Genomic DNA, 24,302 nt, shown 5'->3' with positions numbered 1-24,302 from the left:
TCAGCCATCAGGTCCTGAGGTCAGTCAAAGTCAGTACTTGTTCAGTTACAACTCGTTGATCTGTCCTAGCCAAGGACACGTCGGTTACACAAAGTACTTTTTGACAAATACACCAGTTTTGAAAATTGTTTGATCATTTTAGGTTTCAATCTTTTCTGTAAGTGTATTTTTTTGGAAAATAGCTGTTTTTTATTTTAAATTTTTTTTTATGTTATGCGAAAAGTCAACATTTTTTATCACGTCTCTAGCCCTTTCATTCTTCTGATCTATAACTCATTTATAATATCAGATGTTTAAATAGCACGTTATTTTACAATTTATAAAAGATTAGTATTTTTCGGTAAATATGAATATTACGCCGTATCGTGTTATTTGGTTATGTGTTTTATCATTATATGATTTGTTCGCTTATATGGCAGAGAGTCATATTAGCTCATCTACCGTTTCAACTTGTAATTGCATCATCTAGTGCAATTATTATTATTTTTTTAAAAATATTTTTGTAAAATGTACTTAAGAAAAATCTAATTCTTCCATGTTGTAAAACGTTGGATTAAATCAAATTTCTATCAAGCTGAATGGCTGAATTACAATGAGCTCTTACCGATGTTTAGTAATAAAATTGTTTAAAGCTAGAAAGTTTGCGCTTTTCTTAGGCAGGTAGAATGTTAAAAAAAGAAAATTGAACCAATAGCAAGACTTGAAAACAATAATAATAAAAAAAAAAAAAAAAAATTCAGTCTTATCAGTGTTTATATAATATCTGAGAAAGGCATGAAGGCATTTTCTGAGTTGAAAGATAACCCTGAAAAAAAAAAAAAAAAAAAAAAAGGAGAGAGGAAGAGTTGAACTTTTTTTAATTGATCAAGACAAGTTTGAACGAGTCAAACTATTATCGTTTAAGTTACAAGCTGAAACGTGACGTCGAACGAGCGAATGCAATATCAGTTGATATCGGCTAGCAGAGGGTAAAATTTTTTATTTGAAAAATACAATTTTTTTTTTGTAGGAGTATGGTCTGTCATTTTGGCAATGCAGATTTGATGAAACTCAGTGGATTTTTTGTTTCACTTTTGTACAAAATTTGAGAGGCCTGCTTAATGAATCTGCAGTTTAGCCCTTTTGTAATGGTTTTGATCTGCCTATCATTGTTGTTTTGGTCTGTCAGATGGGTTTCGCCTTGTCGTATTCAGTGGTGGGTTTTGCATGATTAAAAGTTGAAAATGGTGAAATTTTGTCAACCTTGCCAAATCATGAGTTAATCATCTTGTTGAAGCAGGTTTCATCTGAATCTAGGATGGTATTTAATACATTTCCACCTGGCTTTAAGTTGAATAATAATGTCCAATCCAATCCATTTTAAAGTCCACTAAATTCACTGTATTTAATGTTGTTTCTAGGCCTGTATTATTCTATATTTATAAAATAGTTAAAAAAGCTAAAAAGTAGGCTATAGTAAACTTGACGACTTATGCTAAAATTTTATCGTAACCATTTGGAATTGCTGGATTTATTCTTGCAAAATAAAGATGGTCGCCTTTTGCCACGGATTACAAGGCAGTGCTAGCATCTTTGGTACAAAAGTTCATGACATTTATAATAATTGTAATGAATCTGTTTGCCGAAACATTTAGAATTTTATCATAAGTATTACCTCATTTGGAATCACTGAAATACATAAAAATTATTGCTTGTAAAAATTATCAAACCGCCAAATAAGCCTTGAGATTTGTTTATCTTTCAAATGCTTCAAGTCGATCATACTTGGAGTATGATTCTTGCTCTAGCAGCTCTGAAACACCAATGGTACTCCGAAATGAGTATGCATTAAATAATAAACAAATCTCAAGGCTTAAGACAGTAAAAAATGTGCAAAAAGAAGCACAACAATGATTACAGCAGTTGATCCCAAAATTTATGTATGTTGACTGTTGTTACTTAGCATCTCGCCCAGGCGCACTAAAGTGGTCGCTTCACGTAGGATCGTACTGTATTTGAAATTAGTAATTATTAAATTTGTAACTTTAGTAACTTTGTACCCTGTGTGGCCTCTCGAAGGTTAAACTGTAATTACTATAGGTGTCTGTTTGAAGTAAAATGCTTAAATAGACCTATATATCCATGAGAATGTCTGTTATTAATATTTTTACATGTATTAATTGTTTTCTTGTTTGTAGTGTTAACTCGAGGAAAAAATGGGGAAAAAAAATAAAAGTGAGTATTATTAATTTTTGTTATAATTGCCAGTGCTTTTTTTTTTCTAAATAAAATTGCTGATTGGACAGTATTGAATGATGTAGTCACTAAATCGAGTCTGGAGAAATGACTCTTAAATAAAAGTGCTTTTCATCTAAAGGAAACATTTGTATATACCATTTGAAATAATCACAAGTTCACTAAAATAAGTTGTCAATGAAAATTTAAGGCCTTTGTAAACAATAATGAATGAACCATTTTGTTCCATTATCTGTTGCATGATCCATGCAATTTTGTATTTCCATTCTCCCAGAACTTCTAAGGTTTTTGAGCGACGAACTTCTCGGTGTGTTTTCTGCAGTCTTCAGGCGATGCAGTCTTTTCCTATGACGCACATTCACATTTCCAAGCCTGGAATAAGGGTAAATGTTGGATAAGTAAGGAGTAAAAGGATAAGTAAGGTGGGTGAGGTAAAGCATAGCAGCAATTTGTGATGTGCTGTCCTACTTGAAAAGAAACCTTTGCAATTAGCCTGTTGTTTTGGTAAATGGCTGACTTTAATCATTCGAATTATGTGCAGTATACACTAGAATTAATATTCCAGTTAGGCAGAAGAAGCTCCATAAATAATTATTGTAAAGGACCCACTTTTCATCCTGAGTTAATCAATCTTTTTAAAAATGCGTTTTAGGAGGGAATCACAGATGCAGTCCAGTTCTTCTCAGTAAACATGTAAGGAACCCATATACCGAATAAAATCCAGGTTCTTTCCATGGTGGAACCCAATTTATCATGTAAAAGTTCTCTGGAACTTTGAAAAAATAATGTAAATGATTTTTTTTATATTTATATTACATTTATCTAAGCGGTATAAATTATATGACACAACAGTTACGTCCCTCTCAGCACCAAAGAAATGAAGTAGGGGCAACCCAAGAATGTTGCCCAACTTGGGTGTGTAATTGAATAAAAGTGATTTCAACTTTGTACTATAATTTTTCCTTTATTTAACTGAATCATACAAAATGGGTAAATAATTAAACTATCCAAACATATACCCAGAAACGGAAATTACATGGTTTTCGTAAAATGTTTTAAAAAAATCACTTTTAGTTAAAAAAAATTGAAATGATTGAAGCCAGTGACACTTTTGCCTTTTGTGAGGTGGCCCTAGAAATTTCGAATAGAACCGTATAGCAAGTGAAGCGTAGGGAGAGTTTAGAAAGTATAAACAGGAGGACGCAGACTCCATCCACCATGCGTATAAGGACAGTTGTTATGACGCACATTGAAATGAAACAAGACTGCTTTGTATCAATCAAAATTTTTGCTTATAAATGTGCAAACCTCTTGCTGACTGTGCTTTCTTCTAAAGCATTATCACTATACACCTCACAATTTTTTTTATTATTGTGGGCTGCGGTTTTCCCTTTGCAGTTATTAAAAAAAAAAAAAAAAAAAATGAGCAAAACACCTTGTAAAAATACACTATCACAAACGAAACCTGAACAAAAATGCCTTAACCAATCCCATGTGCAAACAGTAATGAATTAAAATTAACATTGCTCTTCAAAACTGAAAACTGATAAAAATGACGTATTAGCTTGGAATGCTGATCAATTTCCTAAATTTCTGCATACTTAAAAAATGGATATTCTTTCAACTAAACCCTTAGCTTACATTTGGTCATTTCTGATCATTGATGTCTCTCTGTCCTCACTGTTTAAGTTTGTCATGTGACAGGATATTGGAAATGATTAAAGTAAGTATTTCAGACATTAATGACAAATCGCAGACTTTTAACAAAGTTGGAAATTGGCCAATTCGAATTTCATTGTCAATTTATTTTATTCGATTCTTATTATAATATTTCTTTTTTAATTTACTAATGAAGATGCAAGACAAAATACAATATAATGGCAATTTTTATTTTCTAGAGAACAAACCAACTCAGAACAATCAAGAAAAACAATCTGAAGTACAACAACAGCAACAGAGCCCACGGCAACCTCAACAGCAACAGGGCCCACGACAACCTCCACAGCAACAACCATCAGGCTCACAAGAACCTCGACCCCAACAACAGCAATCTCAACCCAAACAACAGCAACAGGACCCACGGCAACCTCGACCCCAACAACAGCAACAAAGCTCACAACAACAGCAACAGGGCCCATGGCAACCTCGACCCCAACAACAGCAACAAAGCTCACAACAACGACAACTCCAACAACAGCAACCTCAACAGCAACAGGGCCCATGGCAACCTCGACCCCAACAACAGCAACCAAGGGGTTCTTGGCAACCTCAGCAACAGGTCCCCCCACGACCTCAACAACAGCAGCAGATATCTCCACAGCATCAACAACAGCAACATGTCTCCCCACAACCACAACCCCAAAGGCAGCCTCAAACACCACCACCTGTGAGTATATAAAATATTATATTAGGCAATAGTAATGAACTTTTCATTATAGAGAAAGGTGCTCTTAAATGTTTGAACGAAAATAAGCAAATGTGAATATTTCTTTTAAGGTTTGTATCTCTTTGTGTTGTATATATAATGATATATTATTGTTTAGGTACATTTAAAAACGATTTTAGTTCCAGCAAATTTCCTTTATTTATGGATAACTCGTTTCACTCACTCACTCACCTTGTGAGCATCATCACCCTTTAAACAAAACAGAATAGAAAAAAAAAACTGTTCTTTTCAAAATGCCAACATTGAAACGGTTGTAGCCAGCACAATAGACTCAACTCTTGTCCCTGCTTCCTTGTGCCTTATTCCTTGTATATTGTACCCATATTATGCAGTATTTATTTAGTAGTGTATCCTCTATGTCAACCTGATTGTTTAATGTCACTTTTTTGTATGATGATGAACTTTTGATTGTTGCACTGATTTTGGATGAAGAGAAACCACAAGCAAGAAAATGGAAGTGAGTCCATCAAGCATGGAAGAAGAGAGGGACGAAGGGGAATTTGCTACACTTTACAAAGAAATAGTGGATGATGGAGCAAAATTTTGCTTGCTGCATAATTTAAGACATAAACTTCTTAATTATATTCACTAATTTCATGGTCCGCTTGACCAATTAACATATTACAATTAATTAAGGTTTTTAGTTGAGATAAAAAAGTCAATGGTACGAGTGGGATTCGAACCCAAAATCTTCGGATAGATACGCCGCTGCTCTACCACTTGAACTATCATGACCTCAATCCACTCTGACACTAACTTCCTATCTCAACCCCACCTTTTGAATTTGGGGTTGAGATGGGAAGTTGGTGTCCGACTGGATCTAGGTCACAATAGCTCAAGTAGTAGAGCAGCAACGTATCTATCCGAAGATCGTGGGTTCGAATCCCGCTCGTGCCATTGACTTTTTTATCTCAACTAAAAACCTTAATTAATTGTAATATATTAATTGGTCAAGCGGACCACGAAATTAGCGAATTTAATGATTTAAAATGAAGTACGCTTCACTAAAGCTCTCCGTGGCCATTTCATTTGTCGCCTAGAATCCAGTCCGATTACAAGACATTTGAAAAATGGCAAAAAGGAGGGAAAATTCAAAAGATTGAGATGGGAAGTTGGTGTCCGAGTGGATTGAGGTCATGATAGTTCAAGTGGTAGAGCAGCGGCGTATCTAGCCGAAGATCGTGGGTTCGAATTCCGCTCGTGCCATTGACTTTTTTATCTCAACTAAAAACCTTAATTAATTGCTTCTTAATTATGTTACTTCCCAAGTGGATTCGAGATGTAAAAGTTGAACACTACAAAATTTACATTTACAGGGAGGGAATTTAAAAGAAGTTTAATCGTTGTTCATAATATATTATAATTATACCATTTTACTATTCATAATGTAAACATTATTGGTGATGGTGATGAGGATACAAGGAAGTGGCGAGTGTGAATGGGCAGCACTGTTGGAACGGCCACATTCACGCGTGAACAAATCGATTCACTTTCCTATAACACATTCAAATCCGCTGGTGGAACAAAATGCCAGCCAGGACACTGTCATGTCACTGATGTGTGTGAATCACCTTTTTAAGTTGCCTAAGCCAGGAGCCCTTTAGATTACCGTCCGGTTAATTTGGATTATTTGCCTACATGATTTGGTATTTGGTATATGATTATTTTGAGAACTGTGGTGTATTGAGAGTAGTCTAATTGTGAAACTTGTGTTTTATTGAGAATAAATGAGATATATTGTAAAAATGGTATTGGGATTAAGTACGGCTGTAGGGGTAATATGTTATTTCTAATAAAATTCATTAAGAACGCCAAAGCTGACAACATTTAGTTTTTCCGAGAATCGGTTACATGAGATTAATTTCAGAAGATTCCACTTTAATTAGTGTTAAGTTTTTCAGTCTTTATTTACTTTTTTTTGTGCTCATTTTCTGTTATTGCACACCTTATTATACTGTGTATCCTCCAACCTGTGTCCCTTACTCCTTTCTCTTGTGACCATACTACCCCTTCTTCATACTCTCCCTAACCATTTCCGAGTGTCTTGTCCTGTGTCTATTTTATCTTCTGATTTGAATTCTAGTGTAGTAAAAATTAAAGTGGGAGTGAACAGTTTGAAATTTGATCCTATCATATTAGTGCGTCTGGACACACTATAAAATTTTCAAGGTTAGAATAATCACTAATCCTTCCAATACAACTTTAATATTGAGAAAATTAATCTTTCTTTTCAAAACAAATATACAATAGAAGAAAAAAAATCATTTCTTTATCCTATAATTCTTTCTCTTTTCTCTATATTTGCATTGATTGAGGGGGGGGAAAGGGTTGTGAAATGGCTCATTGTGCTCAACTAGTAATATGTATGTCAATATGTTAATTATTTTCAATATTTCAAATGTTAAATTACTTTAGCTATATTATGTGTATTATTTGATTCTCAGAGTGGTCAGAGCCAAGCTGTTCCATCCAAAAAAGCATCCAATATTCAAGCTTCAAGTCAAGGCAAGTATCTCAGTAGTACATTATTTCTACCTTGTTTTATGAACTTATTTCAATATTTGGTAATTTTGAGATCGTGAGATGCAGTCTGGTGTGATGTAGGTTTTTAGAAAAACGTTTTCTTTATCGTGCCAACGTTACGATCTATATTGAGATCATCTTCAGGGCCTGGGAATTATGAACATAGTTTAAATTTTACAATGTAGTTCAAAATTTATTTAGAACAAATTGTATCAGATAAAATCCTCATGTTACCGAAAAAGAATGTTTCTAGGCTCATTCGGGATCTCTCTCCCCCTTCCTCCCTCCCTCCCTACCGTTGCTCTACCTCTTGAGCTATCATGACTTCAACCCACTTGGACCCCAACTCCCCATCTCAACCTACAACCTTTTGAATTTTCCTTCTTTTTTGCCTTTTTCAATTTAGAAAAATAATGTAATTTGTAAATATAATGGATTGAATGTAATTGTTTTAAATTTTTTTAATGTTTATTTACATCCATTATAAATTTTTGCTTTTAATGCAGATTCAAAAGCAATGGAATCATTAATCGCTGAGAGTAAACAGATGCAACTATCTTGCACAATTCCAAAAAGAAATGAACGACCAGCCAAGAAAAATAAAGGAGAACACATTTACGTTGAAACAAATCATTTAGCTCTCACCATCGACAAATCGAATATGATTGTCTATCACTACGATGTCACTGTGGAGCCTGAAAAACCCAGAGCATTTTACAGGTAAAGTAGAATTTGTTTTTCATTGTAAATTACTTCATGTATTAACTTTTTCATTGTAAATTACTTGAGTAGTAACTTTTTCATTGTAAATTACTTAACATATTAACTTTTTTGATGTAAATTATTGATGTAGTAACTTACAATCAACACTCGAGAAATGTATTTTGTCCACTTAAAAAGAAACTGACCATGTCAAACTTGCCAAAACATTTTAGTTTTTATCTGTCTTTTTTGGATGAGCTGTTTTTCCATTTTTTATCCCCTTATAAGAGCCTTTTTCATTTAAAAATCTATAGTCTATTGGTATGTCCAGTTATTAGAACTGTTTTTATAAGTAACACAAATGGAATAATGCAGGGGAAAATAAAATTGTCTGGTTACTAGAAGTGTCTATGTAGGGAAGTTGACGGCATTAAAATTTTATTCTGTATAGAACCTTGTAGATTATAGTATCCTTTTGTGTTTTTCAAATCTAGAATCAATTATTGAATAGAGAATTATTCAGAAATTTTAACTTGAGAAAATCTCAATGTATGATGAAAATATAGTTTTAATAAATTGAAACCATTTTCTAGAGAGGCTGTGGAACTGGTCAGAAGGGAATATTTTCCAAACTGCTATCCATCTTTCGACGGGAGAAAAAATATTTACAGTTACAGAAAACTGCCCCTCCAGGGTGATGTAAGAACAGCTTGAAAACAAAATATGAATGAGTGACTTTATTTAATTATTTCTATAATAATACAAACATTTTTTTTCTTTGATTTTTTTAGGCTGTAATGTCTACTGTCACTGTTCAGGATCAGATGAACAACGGGAGGGCTAGAGAAATAACTGTTACAATCAAATTTGCAAATGAAGTGAATTTGGCCACTATTTTTCAGTACATGGCTGGAGGCAGCTCGCTTAGAATTCCACAAGAAGCTATCCAAGCGATTGATATTGTTTTACGTCAGCCATCTGCTAAAGGGTAAGATTGCATGATCACATAAAGTCAAAAGTTTGGAGCAGTCACTTAAATATTAAGAAATTTTCTATGCTTGTTACTGCTTTATTATTGAAATCACTTTCTTGTGTGTATATAGTATATATATTAGGGGCCCTAATTTATTGATTTGGTTTTTATAGGTTTTTACAGGTAGGGAGATCTTATTTCACACAGCCTGCAGAGGTCATTGAACTTGGAGATGGTCTCCAAATTTGGTACGGGTTTTTCCAAAGTGCAATAATCGGCACAAACAAAACATACCTAAATATTGATGGTAAGTAATAAATTATCCCTTTATTGCCAAGAAAATCGGTCTTAGATGCTTGTTGTGTCATAGGTTTCAAAAATTCACATAAAACCCCCTTCTAAGAAGGACATAAATGAAACGTTATGTCTTTTCTGTTTGTTTTCAGTTGCACATAGAGGATTTCCGATGCCCATCCCCTGTGTCGATGCTTTGGCAAAAATTATGAAAAAATCGCCTAACAATCTTCTCCCTCCAACACGTTGTTATTCTAATGAAATATTGACATTTACTAGTTTTATTAAGGGGTTGAAAGTATTTTATTTCCCTCCTCCCATTCCTGGTCAACCCAGACAAAAACGAACATACAAAGTAGATAATGTAGGTCCACCAGTTAAGGAAGTCAAGTAAGTTTTGTTTAATTATTATTATTATTTTTTTAAATTCTTAATTCACATGTATTTTTATACAGGTTTGTAGTTGATGGTGAGGGGGAAATGAACGTTTATGACTACTTTTATAATAAACACAATTATAAAATCCAATACCATAATTTGCCTTCGCTTGTATGCGGATCTTCTAAGAAATCAATAACACTGCCAATAGAGGTAAAAAAAAATTGTTGGATAAGTAAGTTGTATCAGTTATTTGGATGTGTCCACATCTATAAAGGTTGCTCCAGATATGCAGGATTCTCTGAACATCAAATATTTGCCCAGTGTTGAAATAGCCTAGGCTTAGGCTACGGTTACTGTGGATGCAAATTCTGACGAGTTCATCCGAACAAACAAGTACTTGATTTCCAATGATAGTGTTTACTTTGGCAGCAAAGTGCATGTCCGAACAAGCACAATGTCAGAACCATTCGAGCGTTCAAACGAGTTTGATTTTTTTGTGCATTCTGATATTGAATTTAGACAGTTTTGGTTATTTCACCATGGATATTTCTTGTGTTTAAGAATCGGTATTTCTGGGACATGAAAGACAAAAACTATCACAACAGAGATATTTCTCAAAAGTGGGAGAAAGTTGCTCAAGAAATCAATACTATCAGTAAATTTGAAACTCTACCTTATCGTCTCTTGTGGAAAATAAGTGGTTAACATACTCTGTTTTCCCATCAGCTATCAACAATAACTATATCAACAATATCTACCAACAGCTAGCAGATAGCTAACAATATCAACCGACTTTCAAGAAAATAAAACTCATTAAGTTTGTCCATTTTGCTGGGAGGCAGAAACATACTGACTCTCACAAAACATGCACAATGTAACCTTGTTCTGACAAGGATTTTAGATGTACTCGTCAGAACTTGCATCTACTGTTATCTTAGCCTTAGCATTCCCCATATAGTGCCTCTTACAAACTGCTCAAAAATGAATAGGGATTACCAATTTTGTAGTATTTACTTTTTCTAGCATTTTTATTATAATTGTATTAAAATTTATTAGAAATTATGTTTATACTGCAGGAAAATTTCATTAAGGGACTTTGAAAAAAAAAAGGGTTTTAATTCCATAATTTCGTTTATTGGACACAAGTAAACAATTAATACTGGGTGTTGGAAGAAGGGGCTATCCTTAATTGGCAGCAACACTCCTTACCTTTGCTAGTTCGCCGGAACCTGTCCCTTCACGTTGACTCCCTGACAGAATCAGGACGCGATATGAAGAAATATAGATTAAATTAAATTAATATGATATACATACATTGGGCGATAAAGTTAATTTAATTTACATAAGTTGAACAACAAAGTGACCTGGCCAGGGTCAATAGATTAAAGAGAATAGTGACAGACTTATTACAGAAAATTAATCAAACTATACAAAAAACTTGGTTTTAAATGTTTTTCACAGTACTTAACAATTATGAGAACAAACACTTCAAATTAAAGTCTTATTAGAAGACGTGAGTAGCCGAAAGGAAAAATCTGACCTGTGAACAGCAAAATGATGTGCGATGAAGAATTGCAGGCGACGTGATTCCACAGCGATGAGCGGGCGAAGAGAAAACAAATAACTTCGTAATCCGGCAGGGTACTCGTAAATTGTAACTTCGATTACAAATCGAGATCAAAAAGAATTAGACAAATGCGTTCGTCCACTCTCCAATACTAACTGGCCAGCTGGACCCCGAGACCCTTTTTTTTTGTTTTTCGTCTCCATGGATATTTGAACAAATAAACAAAATTAAAAAAAAAAAATGAATAAAATTCTCTCCGGCGTAAACACTGGGTATAATGTCCTCTGTTAGCTGAAATGTCTGTGCACCTGTTAGGCATACTGTTAATAAGGTTGTAATTAATTTCATAAGGAATTTCACTCCATAGATGTAGCAATACTACACTCAGTTGTTGCAGGTCATCTGGTTGCGGATGGCGATCGAAAAGCCTTCTCAGCAACGCATCCCACATGTGTTCATCAATGGGATTAAGGTCTGGAGACAATGGGGAAAGGGGCAGATGAGAAATTCCCAGGTTTTCTAAACACTGATGCCTCTAAGATTTGGCATTGTCATCCAGAAATAGAAAATCCCTGCCAATGAGATCCCTGGTTTAAGGGATGTATTCCTCGATAATTTCTTGGACATAATGGACTGTGGTAGTTGCCTTCAACAATATGGAGTACAGTTGGTCCCCCCCGTGTAAATCCCAGCCCAGACCATTACACCACCTCATCCAAACTGCACTGAAGGAAGCACAAACTGGGCCATTGTACACATCCACTGTTCTTGGTACTCTTCGACACCTGCTATCACTACACAGATAGAGTTTGACTCCTCAGAAAACAACAGCATTCCAATTGGTGTTCTTTTCTAGGTGCTCGCTGCACCATAGTCTGTTGATGGTGGAGTGCTGTTGCTGCTGGTCATCTCAAAGGAGCATACAATGTGAGGCTAACTTGTCACAATCACAAATTGTTTGCGTTGATAAAGGCCTTGCCAAAACATCTTGTATTTCATTTAGGATCTGGTGGGCACTTTTGAAAAAGTTCCGTCTTGCAGAAACAACAATATTTAGAATGAGTAATCTTCATGTTTACTATTCTTCAGTACATCCATTATTAAAAATGAGAAGAATAAATCAAAATGATCACTATTCATTTTTGAGCAGTTAGTAACACATGCATTTGTACAACCACCCATTTTATCCAGGAACAGCGAATATTTGTGCACTTTGAAGTGGACACGGAAACTGGCAACTAGCCGAGCGAGTAACTACCCCACTAGACAGGATTTGGCAAACCTTTGCTCAGCATTTGGCAAATCCTGCATGTCCTGCCTGCCTTATAACAAATAAAATTTTGGTTTTACCATTACTATAAGTTTATGTTGCTCTACTGGCCACTGTTGTAGCTACTGTAACAATGCCTATGAAAGGCAACATTTCACATGACATTTTAATGAGTTTTCATGTGGAAAATAGGTTTTTCAGTCAAATTAACTCTTTTTGATTTTGAATTAACTCGTTTTAACTTAAAATTACCTCTTTTTAATTTCAAATTTACATTTTAGCAAGTTTTCATATGGAAAATACCTTGGCTTTCTTAGGGAAAATACCTTTTTTCCATCAATTAACCCTTTTTGATTTTAATGACTACTTTTTAACTTCAAATTGACTCTTTTTAACATTATATTAACATTCTAGTGATTTTTCATTAGGAAAAAAAGGCTTTTTCATCAAACATTTTTTTAACTTTAAATTACCCCCTAATTTCAAATTAACTCTTTTTCATTTTAGATTAACCTTTTTTAATCTAGAAATTGACATTTTAGAAAGTTTTCATATGAAAAATTGCTTTTTTCTATCAAATTAACACTTTTTTCCTTTCTTTTTTTAAATTTTAAATTAATTCGTTTTAATTTCCGATTTTCAACTTTATAAACATTTTAGTGTGTTCAGGAAAATAGTTTTTTAATCAAATTAACCCTTTTTAACCAAATGAACCATTTTTAGCGTCAAATTAACTCTTTTAAATTTCAAATTAACCCTTTTTGACTTTAAATTACTCCTTTTTAATTTACAATGACCTCTTTTTCACACCAAATTAACCATTTTAACTACATATTAATCTTTTTGTAATTTCAAATTAACCTTTTTTTTCAACTTCAAATGAACCCTTTTTAAATTAAAATTAACCCTTTCTTCTCAGAATTATAAACTTGGCAGTTGTATGAAGTAATATAATGTATGAAGTAAAATTCCTGTTTATTGGAAAAAAAAAATTTTTAATATAAAATAATTGGACTCTTAGAAGACTTTCTCATTTAAATTAACCCTTTTTTGCACCAAATTAACCATTTTTGACTTCAAATTACCTGTTTTTAATTGCCAGTTAACCCCTATTCACACTAAATTAACTCTTTAATTTCAAATTAACCCATTTTAACTTCCAAATTATCCTTTTAATTTCTCTTATTAATTCTCTCTTAAAAACATCAAAAAAGCATAGAAGGTGTTATTAAATACATATAAGCATGTAAAATAAAATTCCTGCATAAAATAAATTAAATGTAAAATAATTGAGAAGTAAGTCTATATTAAAATTAAATAAAATTAAAAATTATATAAAATTAAATTAAATTAAAATTGTATTAATTATAAATGATTATTTGGAGGTCGTGAGATGCGGTCTGGTGTGACGTAGGTTTTAGAAAAACATTTTCTTTATAGTGCCAACGTTTCGATCTTTATCTCACTAAAATGTATTTAATTACACTGGTTAAAAACAGAATGAACTTATTTGACAACTTCACAGTAGCTTACTTATTTCATTTAAAATTTGCATGACAACCCAATCTATTGGGTTGTCCGGAAAATAATGCAGGATTTTAAGTTTTCATTAAAAAAAATCTATATAAAATATTCTGTTTACGTTTACAGGATTACNGTATGGGAAATTATTTTGATTAAAGAACATTGCTTTAAAGTAACTAGTTTCTTTTTTTTTGTTTAATACCAAAATCCTGCATTATTTTCCGGACAACCCAATATTAAATAAGTGTCCTTCCTAAGAATTTTTTTTCCCAAAAACAATTCAATTAAGTTGGAATATATTGTTTTCTATGTTATAGATGTGTGAGATTGTCCCAAGGCAAGTAATTATGAAAAAACTGAACGAGTTACAGACACGTGAGATGGTTAGACTTGCCGCAGTGAGTGCCCCAGCAAGAAAACAGAAAATTGTGTCATCCGTAAGTTACCTGAAAATTTTATTGTCAGTCTTAAGGAATAGAGCATGTTACTTAATTGTACCAATTCTCAAATAGAAAAATAACCATTTCTGGAGGGATGTCTGTATCTGTTTAGGCATTGTCACGAAGCTCATCACTGTAAGGTAAAGGTCTCGGGTTAGAATTCAGGGCTGCTGGATAACATACTAAGAAAATGTGCTTTTTTTCAAAAACACCAGCACCTGGAGTGATAATGACCTGTGCTGTTTCAAACGCCCTCCCCCCCCAAAAAAAAATTAACAAAACAAAAGATTTCTAGAGTTAGTTAGATTCTGTTCTAAAAATGCTTTTTAAGTTTTACATTTTGAGCTACCTGAAATAACCATTTATGGGTATAAAATCAGGGAGGGAAGGAAAATCAAATCCGTGCGCCCTGATGGCCAAAAGACCCAAGGTTTACCCGATTCCAAATTTATGACTAACTTGATGATCCGTGTTTGTGATGTACAAAAACTTTCCCTCTATAAGTACCCCTTTTTTGCTTTTTAGTGGGGCGATAGTTGCGTTTCTACACCTTCCAGGGTTTTTTGGAGATGTTCCTTTGTTTTCTTTTGGGTTGGCGAGTGGTCAGATTTACGGCTTAAAATATTAAAAAAAGTACAATATTTCTCTCCCATTTTCCCCCTCTCATGTCCTCTCTTTCCTTCTCTCCCTCGCTCCTCTCTCCCTCGCTCCTCTCCCTCCCTCCCTTCCTCCCTTCCTCCCTCTCCCTCCCTTCTCTCACTCCCTCCCTTCTCTCATTCCCTCCCTTCTCTCACTCCCTCCCTTCTCTCACTCCCTCCCTTCTCTCTCTCCCTTCACTCTCTCCCTTCACTCCATCCCTTCCGTCTCTCCCTTCTCTCTCTCCTCTCCTCCCTTTTTTTTTTTTTTTGCAAACCAGGAGCCTTGCTTGCAGTGGGAACAAGTATGAACCTTGACTAAAACTGTATTTCCCAAATGCTCCACCTTTAACAGAACATCACTTATCTCAATCAAACTCAGTTCAACAGAGTTAACACAAGGATCGTGAATACTCATAGTGTCAAGCCAAGGATTTCCAAGGAGAAATTTTAAATCTTGTTTTATCTTTTTGTTCTGAGGTAGGTAAAAAATTTTTTTGATTATTTTTTTTCTTTCTAGATGAGAAGTATTAAATTTAATTCTGATCCATGCATAAAAGAATTTAAACTGTCGGTGGCAGAAGAGTTCACTAAGGTACCTGCACGGATTTTAAATCCTCCGGTTTTGGATTACAAGGGGGTAAGAGCTATCTTTATTTTATACATATATTAAAAGTATAATAAATTAAAATTCTAAAAATAGATGGCATTCCATTCATAAAATTGCAAAATCAATAGATTGCTAATTTGTTTATTATTACAAACTGACAATTTATAATTAAACCGGATTTTTTTTTTTTAATTGTGTAATAAAATAGACATTATATTCTTTTATGTGTGGGTGGGTCAATTAAATAAATGGTATTACAATATTTTTAGGCACAAGCAAGAGTAAATAGTGGTGTGTGGCGTTCAGGGAAATTTCTAAATCCTAAAAATTTGGAAAAGTGGGCCATTTTAAATACCGATAGCTATACTAAGGATCCACAATTGAGGTAATGAACGTTATATTTATTGTATAGTTTTTTACCTAAGTAAATCCCCAGGTTTGTTTCTAAATTTTATAAATCGTTTGTCTCATGCCTCAGGTGGTCAGGCAGGCGATTAGAGACTTTTTACTCTGTTTTTGCAAGCCTGGGTGTTGAGAAAAAATGGAGTACATACTAGCTTACATCATCTATTCAATCAATCAGCCAGGATAAATATGGTTGATAATTAGCTATGATTTTGGGCTTATTGTCTTGCTTAGACTGGGTCTACGTGTAGAGTGGTGCTGAAGAACCGTTTCTCTCTGGCACACAGATATGACCTGGTACGAACAGATTCTTTTGTAGAGGGGTTTAAAATATATAGCAATCTTTTGTTCTTCTTTTTTTGCTGGGACTGCAAAAATTGTCCATTAAGAGAGGTGGCCCCTATAGAGAGGTGTCAGGGCACACAGAACATAAGAGCACTGAAGAAGGCCAAGGATAGTTCAATGAGGACGCCTGTCAGCCCTAAACCCTTATGTGGCATACCAAACTGCCAGAAACGTCCATCAGACAATGGATTAAAAATAATCAAAGGTTATTTGTGTGTAAATAATCAAAGGCGTGTGAAAAAGTTCTTCTAAGAACCATCCCAGAAACGAAAGGCAGAACTATTAAAAATCTAAAATGTGTTAGAACTAGAATATAGTTCGACTGTTAACTGGACACAGCACACTCCAGAGGCAAATGTGTAGGTAAAGCCCGGGTCTGGAGGATAAGAGCGGTTTCACTGTATCGACAATAAAGCTTATCAATCCGTGATAAGCCCCATCCTCTCCCCAGCTCATCACTTCTGGAGTCCCCAAGGATCCACTGTTTTCCTCTCTCTCTATCTCTCTCTCTCTCTTTCTCTCTCTCTATCTCTCTCTCTCTCTTTCTCTCTCTCTNCTCTCTCACTCTCTCTCTCACTCACTCACTCTCTCACTCTCACTCTCACTCTCACTCTCACTCTCTTCTCTCCTCTCTCTCTCTCTCCTCTCTTTTTCTCTTTCTCTTTCTCTTGTTACATTAGTGACCCCTAATTCCAAAAAAATATTGCTCCCATCAACTTTGTGGATGATTCCCAAATTTACCTTTCCTTAACACTTGCTGGTCTTAAACCTGCAATTGTAAGAATTCAGGTGGACTTCAATTGAATAAGCTCCCAGGCCATTGAAAATGGCGTGCTGAACCTTAATGTAGAAAAGTCCCAATTCATGTTCGATTGCCGTTCCCTCCTCCAATCCTTTATTTCTGTCCCAAGATCCTTGTGTTTATCCTTGATCAGACCTTGGAAACTTCATATTTCCCAGATCTCCTGCTGCTGCTTTTCCGCCTCCATCAGTTTTGTTGTGCCTAAAACCCTCTCCCGTTTAGTATGCGTCTTCTAATCAACTCTCTTATTTACATTGACTATAGATGTATTGTGTACAGGGGACACATACATCATAGGGAGCTGGATGATAGACTTACACAGCTTTAGGAATTGTTTCGAGTCTAGATAAGGCTGTATTTTATAATATCATTATTCAAGGGGGCTCTAAGCCCCAGAAGTTTGTTCTTCTTGTTTCTTTCTTGCTAATTTAATTTATTTATTTTACAGAAATTTTGCTGAAGCACTGTTCAATGCCAGTAAAGAAGTTGGAATGGCTATAGAATATCCGTATAGTATTAAAACACTGTCGAACCCTAGGAATTTTGATAAAGAAATGGGAGATTTTGCAGATTGTCAAATTTTGTTTGTAATAATACCAGAAAGAGGTCCCATTTCATACGGTATGTGTACCATCTAAGTAAATAACTATATTTACTTTATTTTGGTGTTTAATTAAAAAAATAATAAATAAATGGCAATGTTATTTTAACAGCAAAAGTCAAGCAAGTGGCTGAACTGAATTTAGGACTTCTTACACAATGCATACGATCGAGGACCATATCAAAAATGAGCAATGCTACAGCTTTAAATATCCTTTTGAAATTAAACGCCAAACTCAATGGAATTAACCACAGCATAAGAAACGAACATTGGTAGATTATTTTTTAAAACTACATTTTACAGTTATTTATATATATCTTTTTAAATTAATTTTTGTTTTAAAGGCCTGACTTTTTTCGCAAGCCGGTTATTGTGATCGGTGCTGATGTTACCCATCCTTCTCGTGATCAACCGAATATACCATCAATTGCAGCCGTAAGTAAATCGCAATTTTTAACATCGAATAACAATTAAAATACATTTAAAATTTAAATTAACTTTAATTCAGGTTGCTGCTAGTCATGACCCAAAGGCCTTTAGTTACAATACGATCTGGACGATACAAGCACCAAGGGAAGAAATTATCGTCGATTTAAAGTCTATAGTGAAACAGCAATTGATGTTTTTCTACAGGGCTACTCATTATAAGCCTCAAGCCATAATGTTTTACAGAGATGGTGTTTCAGAAGGACAGTTTAAAGAAGTAATTATCATTTTATGTATTAGACCTGTGATCATATATTTAATATCATTTATCAACTTCAATTCATGTTCAGCATATTTCTGTCCTATTTTTCTTTTCGTTGGTTCGCACGGTATATAACCAGAATGTTCTGAAATTGTCCTCCCAGCCTAGGCCCTTTATTTAGAAGGCCACCTTTATGCTTAACTGAAGCCCCCAATGCCTAAATACTGTATATGAGTATTCAATTCGTTTGCTCCAGTTTGGTCTTAGTTGTTGTCCATTCATTCATCCAAATTCTAAGGTAATTAATCTAAGTAAGTAATTCCACCCTTTTGAATTCACTATCCTCCCCCCCCAATCACCAAACATTCTAGTAATCTAGACTAGACAAACATTCAAAATCAGAATTTTAAATAAAACTATTAAAACATTATTTGGTGGGAAGAGGATTGAGTGCGAAATATGTAGAAAGTGAGTGAGAGAAAAAGTAGTTTGGTTACAGGGAGAGAGAGAGAGAGTGAGTGTGATCGAATGACGGAGTGAGTGATAGAATGACCGAGTGAGTGTGATTGAATGACGGAGTGAGTGTGATAGAAGACCAAGTGAGTGTGATAGAATGACCGAGTGAGTGTGATAGAAGACCACGTGAGTGTGATAGAATGACAGAGTGAGTGCGATAGAAGACCAAGTGAGTGTGATAGAATGACAGAGTGAGTGTGATAGAAGACCGAGTGAGTGTGATAGAATGACGGAATGAGTGTGATAGAATGACCAAGTGAGTGTGATAGAATGACCGAGTGAGTGTGATAGAATGACGGAATGAGTGTGATAGAATGACCAAGTGAATGTGATAGAAGACCACGTGAGTGTGATAGAATGACAGAGTGAGTGTGATAGAAGACCAAGTGAGTTTGATAGAATGACCGAATGAGTGTGATAGAACGACCCAAGTGAGTGTGATAGAATGACCCGAGTGAGTGTGATAGAATGGCCCGATTGAGTGTGCTAGAATGACCGAGTGAGTGTGCTAGAATGACCGAGTGAATGTGATAGAAGACCGAGTGAGTGTGATAAAATGACCGAGTGAGTGTGAGTTCCCAACTTTTGGTTTTTATAAGTTTTTGTTTAACTCAAAACGATTAGTAATTAAGATTGAAATAATTTTCAATTTGATATAGAAAAGCTTTAGCTATTTAAAACATTTTTATCTTTCATTTTCACCGTTTGATAAAACCTAAAGAAGCCAGAAATGTTGCTTCCAATAAAGTTTTTGCAATGAAAGGTTGAAGGTTCTCATTTTTTGTCTATCATTCCAACAAACAAAACATTATAGTGATACGGCTGACTAAAAAGGAAGCAAGGTATTCTATTAGGTTTAACGTTTTGTGTATGCAATAATATTAGTTTTTTTTTAAATGTGTATATATTTGTTTAATCTAAATACCCCTGTTAGTTCAGAACAGTACTAATGTACTGTAATGATTTGGTACTTTGATTCAATAAAGGAACACATAAAAATGGTTATTACAATTAATGTTTTCAATTTTGTCTGTTTACCACAGGTAATCGATAGAGAAGTGAGCGCTGTGAAGAAGGCATGCCATGAACTCGGCGGCGATCAATATAATCCTCCTCTTACGTTTGTTGTCGTACAAAAACGACATCATACGAGGTTGTTTCCACCGAAAAAATTTGCCAGCGGTAAAAATGAAAATGTACCGGCGGGCACAGTTGTAGATACTGACATAGTGCATCCAACCGAATTGGACTTTTATCTCGTATCACATGCCAGTATCCAGGTATATAATTAATATTAGGGGTAAAGGTATTTTTAAAAGAAAATTATAGTCAATATAATAAAATGTAAAAAAGAAGTGTTTTAGTCTGTTCAGGAAAGGTTTAATTTTCAAGATGAATTTTATATTAATACATAATATTTCAACGATTCTTTTGGCTACCGTGGTAGCCGAGTGGTTAGCATGTAGACTCTTGGCTTGTAGAATATATATATATATATATATATAACACATATAATGTCACATGTCACATGCCAGTATCCAGGTATATAATTAATAATAGGGATAAAGGTATTTTTAAAAGAAAATTATAGTGAATGTAATAAAATGTAAGAAAGTATATATATACACACTTCTCCTTGGCTAATATGCAAAGTTCATAGGGCCATTAAAAAACAAAGAAAGTCCAATCCACCAAGTGTGTGGGCAATATAGCTTCCTCATATTTTGTGCATGCATATACATTAATCCATTTGGTATAAAATTCATAGGGGATCATATAGAAAGCAATCATATAATACCTGAAACATACATACATTACATTTGAACATGTGGAGTTGATCCCGTTGATATGATTGTGATGGAATTCTTAGGGACTATCTGGGATCCAACTCATATAATCCCTGCAAATTCTATCAAAATATGTTTAATGGTTTCCGTAGATGTGGGATTTTAAGTTTGTGAATTAATCCGATTGGGATGAAATTCATATAGGACCATCTAGAAACCAACATGCACGACCTCTGAAAATTAGACAGAAATTGGTCTCATGGTTTCGGAGTTTTGCAGGTTACAAGGAATTGTCTACAGACACCCATGAATAAAAGCTTCCCTAAGTTCGGTAGTTTAGAAGCAAAAAACAGTCGAATGAAGGCAGGGTGATACAAAATGCAGATGAAACTTGAGAGCCAAGATTCCATCTATGGCCAAAAACTGACCAAACAAATAGGGTGGCAATCCTTTCAACCAAGAGCCATGTTACAGCATAAGGGCAAGAATTTTTGTTTCATCTGCAAAAGAGAGGTTTTTGAAGAAAAAGAACAGTATGATGGTGATGAGGATCCCAGGTACTGCAGCCTTTAGAACAGTATGTTGACGAAGTAGTTTCCAAGAGAAAAGAGGAAAAAAAGAGAAAGAGCCATCAAATCATTTCTTTCTACACATTATGTGGTTAAGAATTCACGCACCTTCTGATAAAAATTTGACTCCTTTTGTCTTCTTACAGACAAGATATTCTGAGAGTTCCAGCGATCGAGTTTATTAATGCCTTCAATGAATTGTGCTAAAGGATTGATTTTACTTTAATAAAATGGTCTATGGGATTCTGGCACAGGCAGAATTTGGTTGACTTTAGTGACTCTCAGTTTCTGATGAGTAATGTTTGACACAGTGATTTTCCTTCATGAAGAGTGATGATTGTCATTCATCACAGCTTATATAGCTCATGGCAAAGAAAATCATGGCTCGTATCTACTGTAATCATCACAGCTAGTAAAAGTGAAAAACTGAAAAATAACATTGAAAAAAATACATTGATCCCTCCTTTGCTATTAAACATATTTGCTCTTATGGAACAAACATTACTACAAATATAAAGAAAAAAATCTTGGTTTAAGAAAAAAAAAATCCCGAGATTTATATATTACGATATTTTTGACAAGTATAAATATGATGAAAGTGTATAAATATCTCAACAAAATGTAAATAATCAATTTATATTTTTGTAGGGAACAAGTCGGCCGACAAAATATCATCTTTTATGTGATGACTCAGAAATGTCAGAAGACGATCTACAAGAAATTACGTATAATTTGTGTTATTTGTATACAAGATGTACACGATCTGTTTCTTATCCCGCGCCGACTTATTATGCACATTTAGCCGCTTTCCGCGCCAGGTCTTATATTGACAACAAGTAAGTGTAAATTTTATCAAATTGGAAAAAAAAGTTTGGTTGTTTCCGATTGTTTTTCTTTTCAGTAGTGGTATATGTATAGATAAAGTAAGTCTTCCACCAAAATGATAGGAAACAACCAAAATTTTTGTATTTTTTATTTTAGAAATAAATGTACATTCAAACTTCTCCTAAGCAGACGCCAAAATTGGTTTTGTCCACTTATTAGAAGTTGGTTAAGTCTGAAGCTTTTTCCATAATGGACTTTGACATTCAAAATAAGAAATTGTGGGATATCCTCCTGTAGACAGGCACACTGAAGATGGCAAAATGCTTGACAGACGACAGTGATGATAAATTATTGGAAAATTAAAGAATATAAGTGAAAGTAAAAATTGAATTTTAATGAATGTACATATGTAAAATAATTTTTTGTTTCACTGAGAATCGATTTGTTGCAATCACGGTATGTAAACTGAACAAGAAGGGCTTGAGTGGGGTGCAAGACTTTTAAGGACGGACTGCTTTACTTTTTGCTATGTGCTTTTANTATATAGTGTCCGTGTCTGTTCATTAGAGTGTCTAGTTTTTAGAAGCACTATTGTAAAGTAAAGGAATAATGCCAGCAAGTAAAATTATCCAGTTGTGAGGGATGTCTGATTATTAGAACATTAGAAGTGTTTTTTGGGGAAGTTCGACTATACTTTCTTTATAAAAATATTTTTAGTTTTAAAGGTCCAGCCACACAGGATTTCAGATCATTCTTGAAACGTTCTCATGGCTTCATACAACTCCAGTTCAGTATATAGTAAAGTAAATTTCTGTCATGCAAGTGGGGCTTAATGTCCAATACCTGTTGGGTGTTGTAGGCAATGGCTCAGAACTGCACAATACTATTGACATATTATAAATTAAGAAGCCGGGATTCGAACCCAGGACTACTGGCATAGCAAATATGACACCGTAACCAATTGGCCACTGTGGTCTTATTCCATTTTTTGTTCAATCTCTTTTCATTAATTTCATCTGGTTGATGTGGGCATTCGGCCATCGTATTTATCGTATTGTTTATTTCTTGGTTGTCAGCTTTCACCAGTATGTTTGAAGGGTTGTGGGGGTGAAGGGGCTGGGTCTTTTAGGGAGCTTGTATTATTATTATGTTTTTTTTTACAATAAAAACAAACTATTATTATTATATACTTACATATTTTTTACTTTGTTTCAGCAAATTCGCTACTCCTAAACAGCAGGAATCTTGTCTAGAACAAAATAAAGCTTTTTCTAAAAATAGCCCTATGTTCTTTGTTTAATTGAATTCATACCAGTATGGAAGTGCTTATATTACCGTCTAGCCAGACTGTTGTAATATCTTCTATTATTATATATTTTATTCTATTCCTAATACCATCTGTAATGAAGGAAAACAGCTAAACAAGCAGGAGGAAGTCTCTTGTCTTACCTATAACAAATCTTTATATTCAGTTTCAACCAACCTTTATTTTTTATGTGTTAATCTATTATTTTGCATTATTTATTTGTTAGTATTGAAGTGTTAAGTCATTTGGAAAGACTTGAAAGTGATGAAAATTTGTGTTTTACTATTGTAATTTGTGGGCGTGCTAATACCCTTTTTTTTGTAAAAATAAAAATAAAACTTTATATTTTACCTCGCTCATATAATTTATTTTACCCTTGCGATCTTTTTCCCATTGATCCATAAAGTTCGTCCTAAATTTCAACTCACTTTTCAGCAAACATCACAAAAGAAAAGAAAATTGTATTTTATTGATTTTTTAAATAAATTTTTACAACCCTGAATAAGAAATATAAGTATAGAATAGACAAAAACCTACAATTAATACAACAAAACTATGGTAAACAAAGTGTACTAATTTGGAGACAAATCTGGTGATCGTATAAACCATGACTTTGTTTTTATTATTTTTTAAATAAAAATATGATATTCTAAATAAAGACTTAATAGTAAGTATAAAAACAAAGCAGGGCTCCAAAAGTGTTCCACTTTAAAGCTAACAAAATCTTTTTCAAAGCTAGAATGAGATCCACGTTCTGATGTTATTGATTTAGGAACTGTTAACATATGAGAGACAAGAATTCCTCCTTTGAGAGGAGCATAGAACAGTTCATGGGAATGGAACTGCAATCTGGATTTC

General features: G+C 34.1%; 1 protein-coding gene across 2 annotated transcripts; it reads left to right on the top strand.

The window, feature by feature from the left end:
• On the top strand, positions 1-23,798 carry LOC106661071 (protein argonaute-2-like). Of its 2 annotated transcripts, none has more exons than XM_024230186.1 (20): positions 1-157; positions 2,178-2,214; positions 4,134-4,621; positions 7,126-7,186; positions 7,711-7,924; positions 8,500-8,605; positions 8,698-8,894; positions 9,053-9,186; positions 9,326-9,563; positions 9,629-9,764; positions 14,233-14,352; positions 15,511-15,630; positions 15,870-15,985; positions 17,601-17,773; positions 17,866-18,025; positions 18,098-18,188; positions 18,262-18,456; positions 20,001-20,237; positions 21,962-22,149; positions 23,354-23,798. In XM_024230186.1, exons 2-20 carry the CDS (start codon positions 2,196-2,198, stop codon positions 23,436-23,438), a joined length of 3,078 nt encoding a protein of 1,025 aa, XP_024085954.1. In that variant the 5' UTR covers positions 1-157; positions 2,178-2,195; the 3' UTR covers positions 23,439-23,798. The 2 variants fall into 2 exon arrangements, with proteins under 2 accessions (XP_024085954.1, XP_024085961.1); XM_024230193.1 differs by lacking the exon at positions 1-157 and adding an exon at positions 875-968.
• The last annotated feature ends 504 nt before the right edge of the window (positions 23,799-24,302 follow it).

The sequence above is a fragment of the Cimex lectularius genome, unplaced genomic scaffold (assembly GCF_000648675.2).
Source record: "Cimex lectularius strain Harlan isolate CLEC.00 unplaced genomic scaffold, Clec_2.1 scaffold60, whole genome shotgun sequence".
Taxonomy (NCBI): domain Eukaryota; kingdom Metazoa; phylum Arthropoda; class Insecta; order Hemiptera; family Cimicidae; genus Cimex; species Cimex lectularius.
The sequence above is the reverse complement of the archived record's forward strand: the minus strand, read 5'-3'. Positions and strand labels throughout refer to the sequence as shown.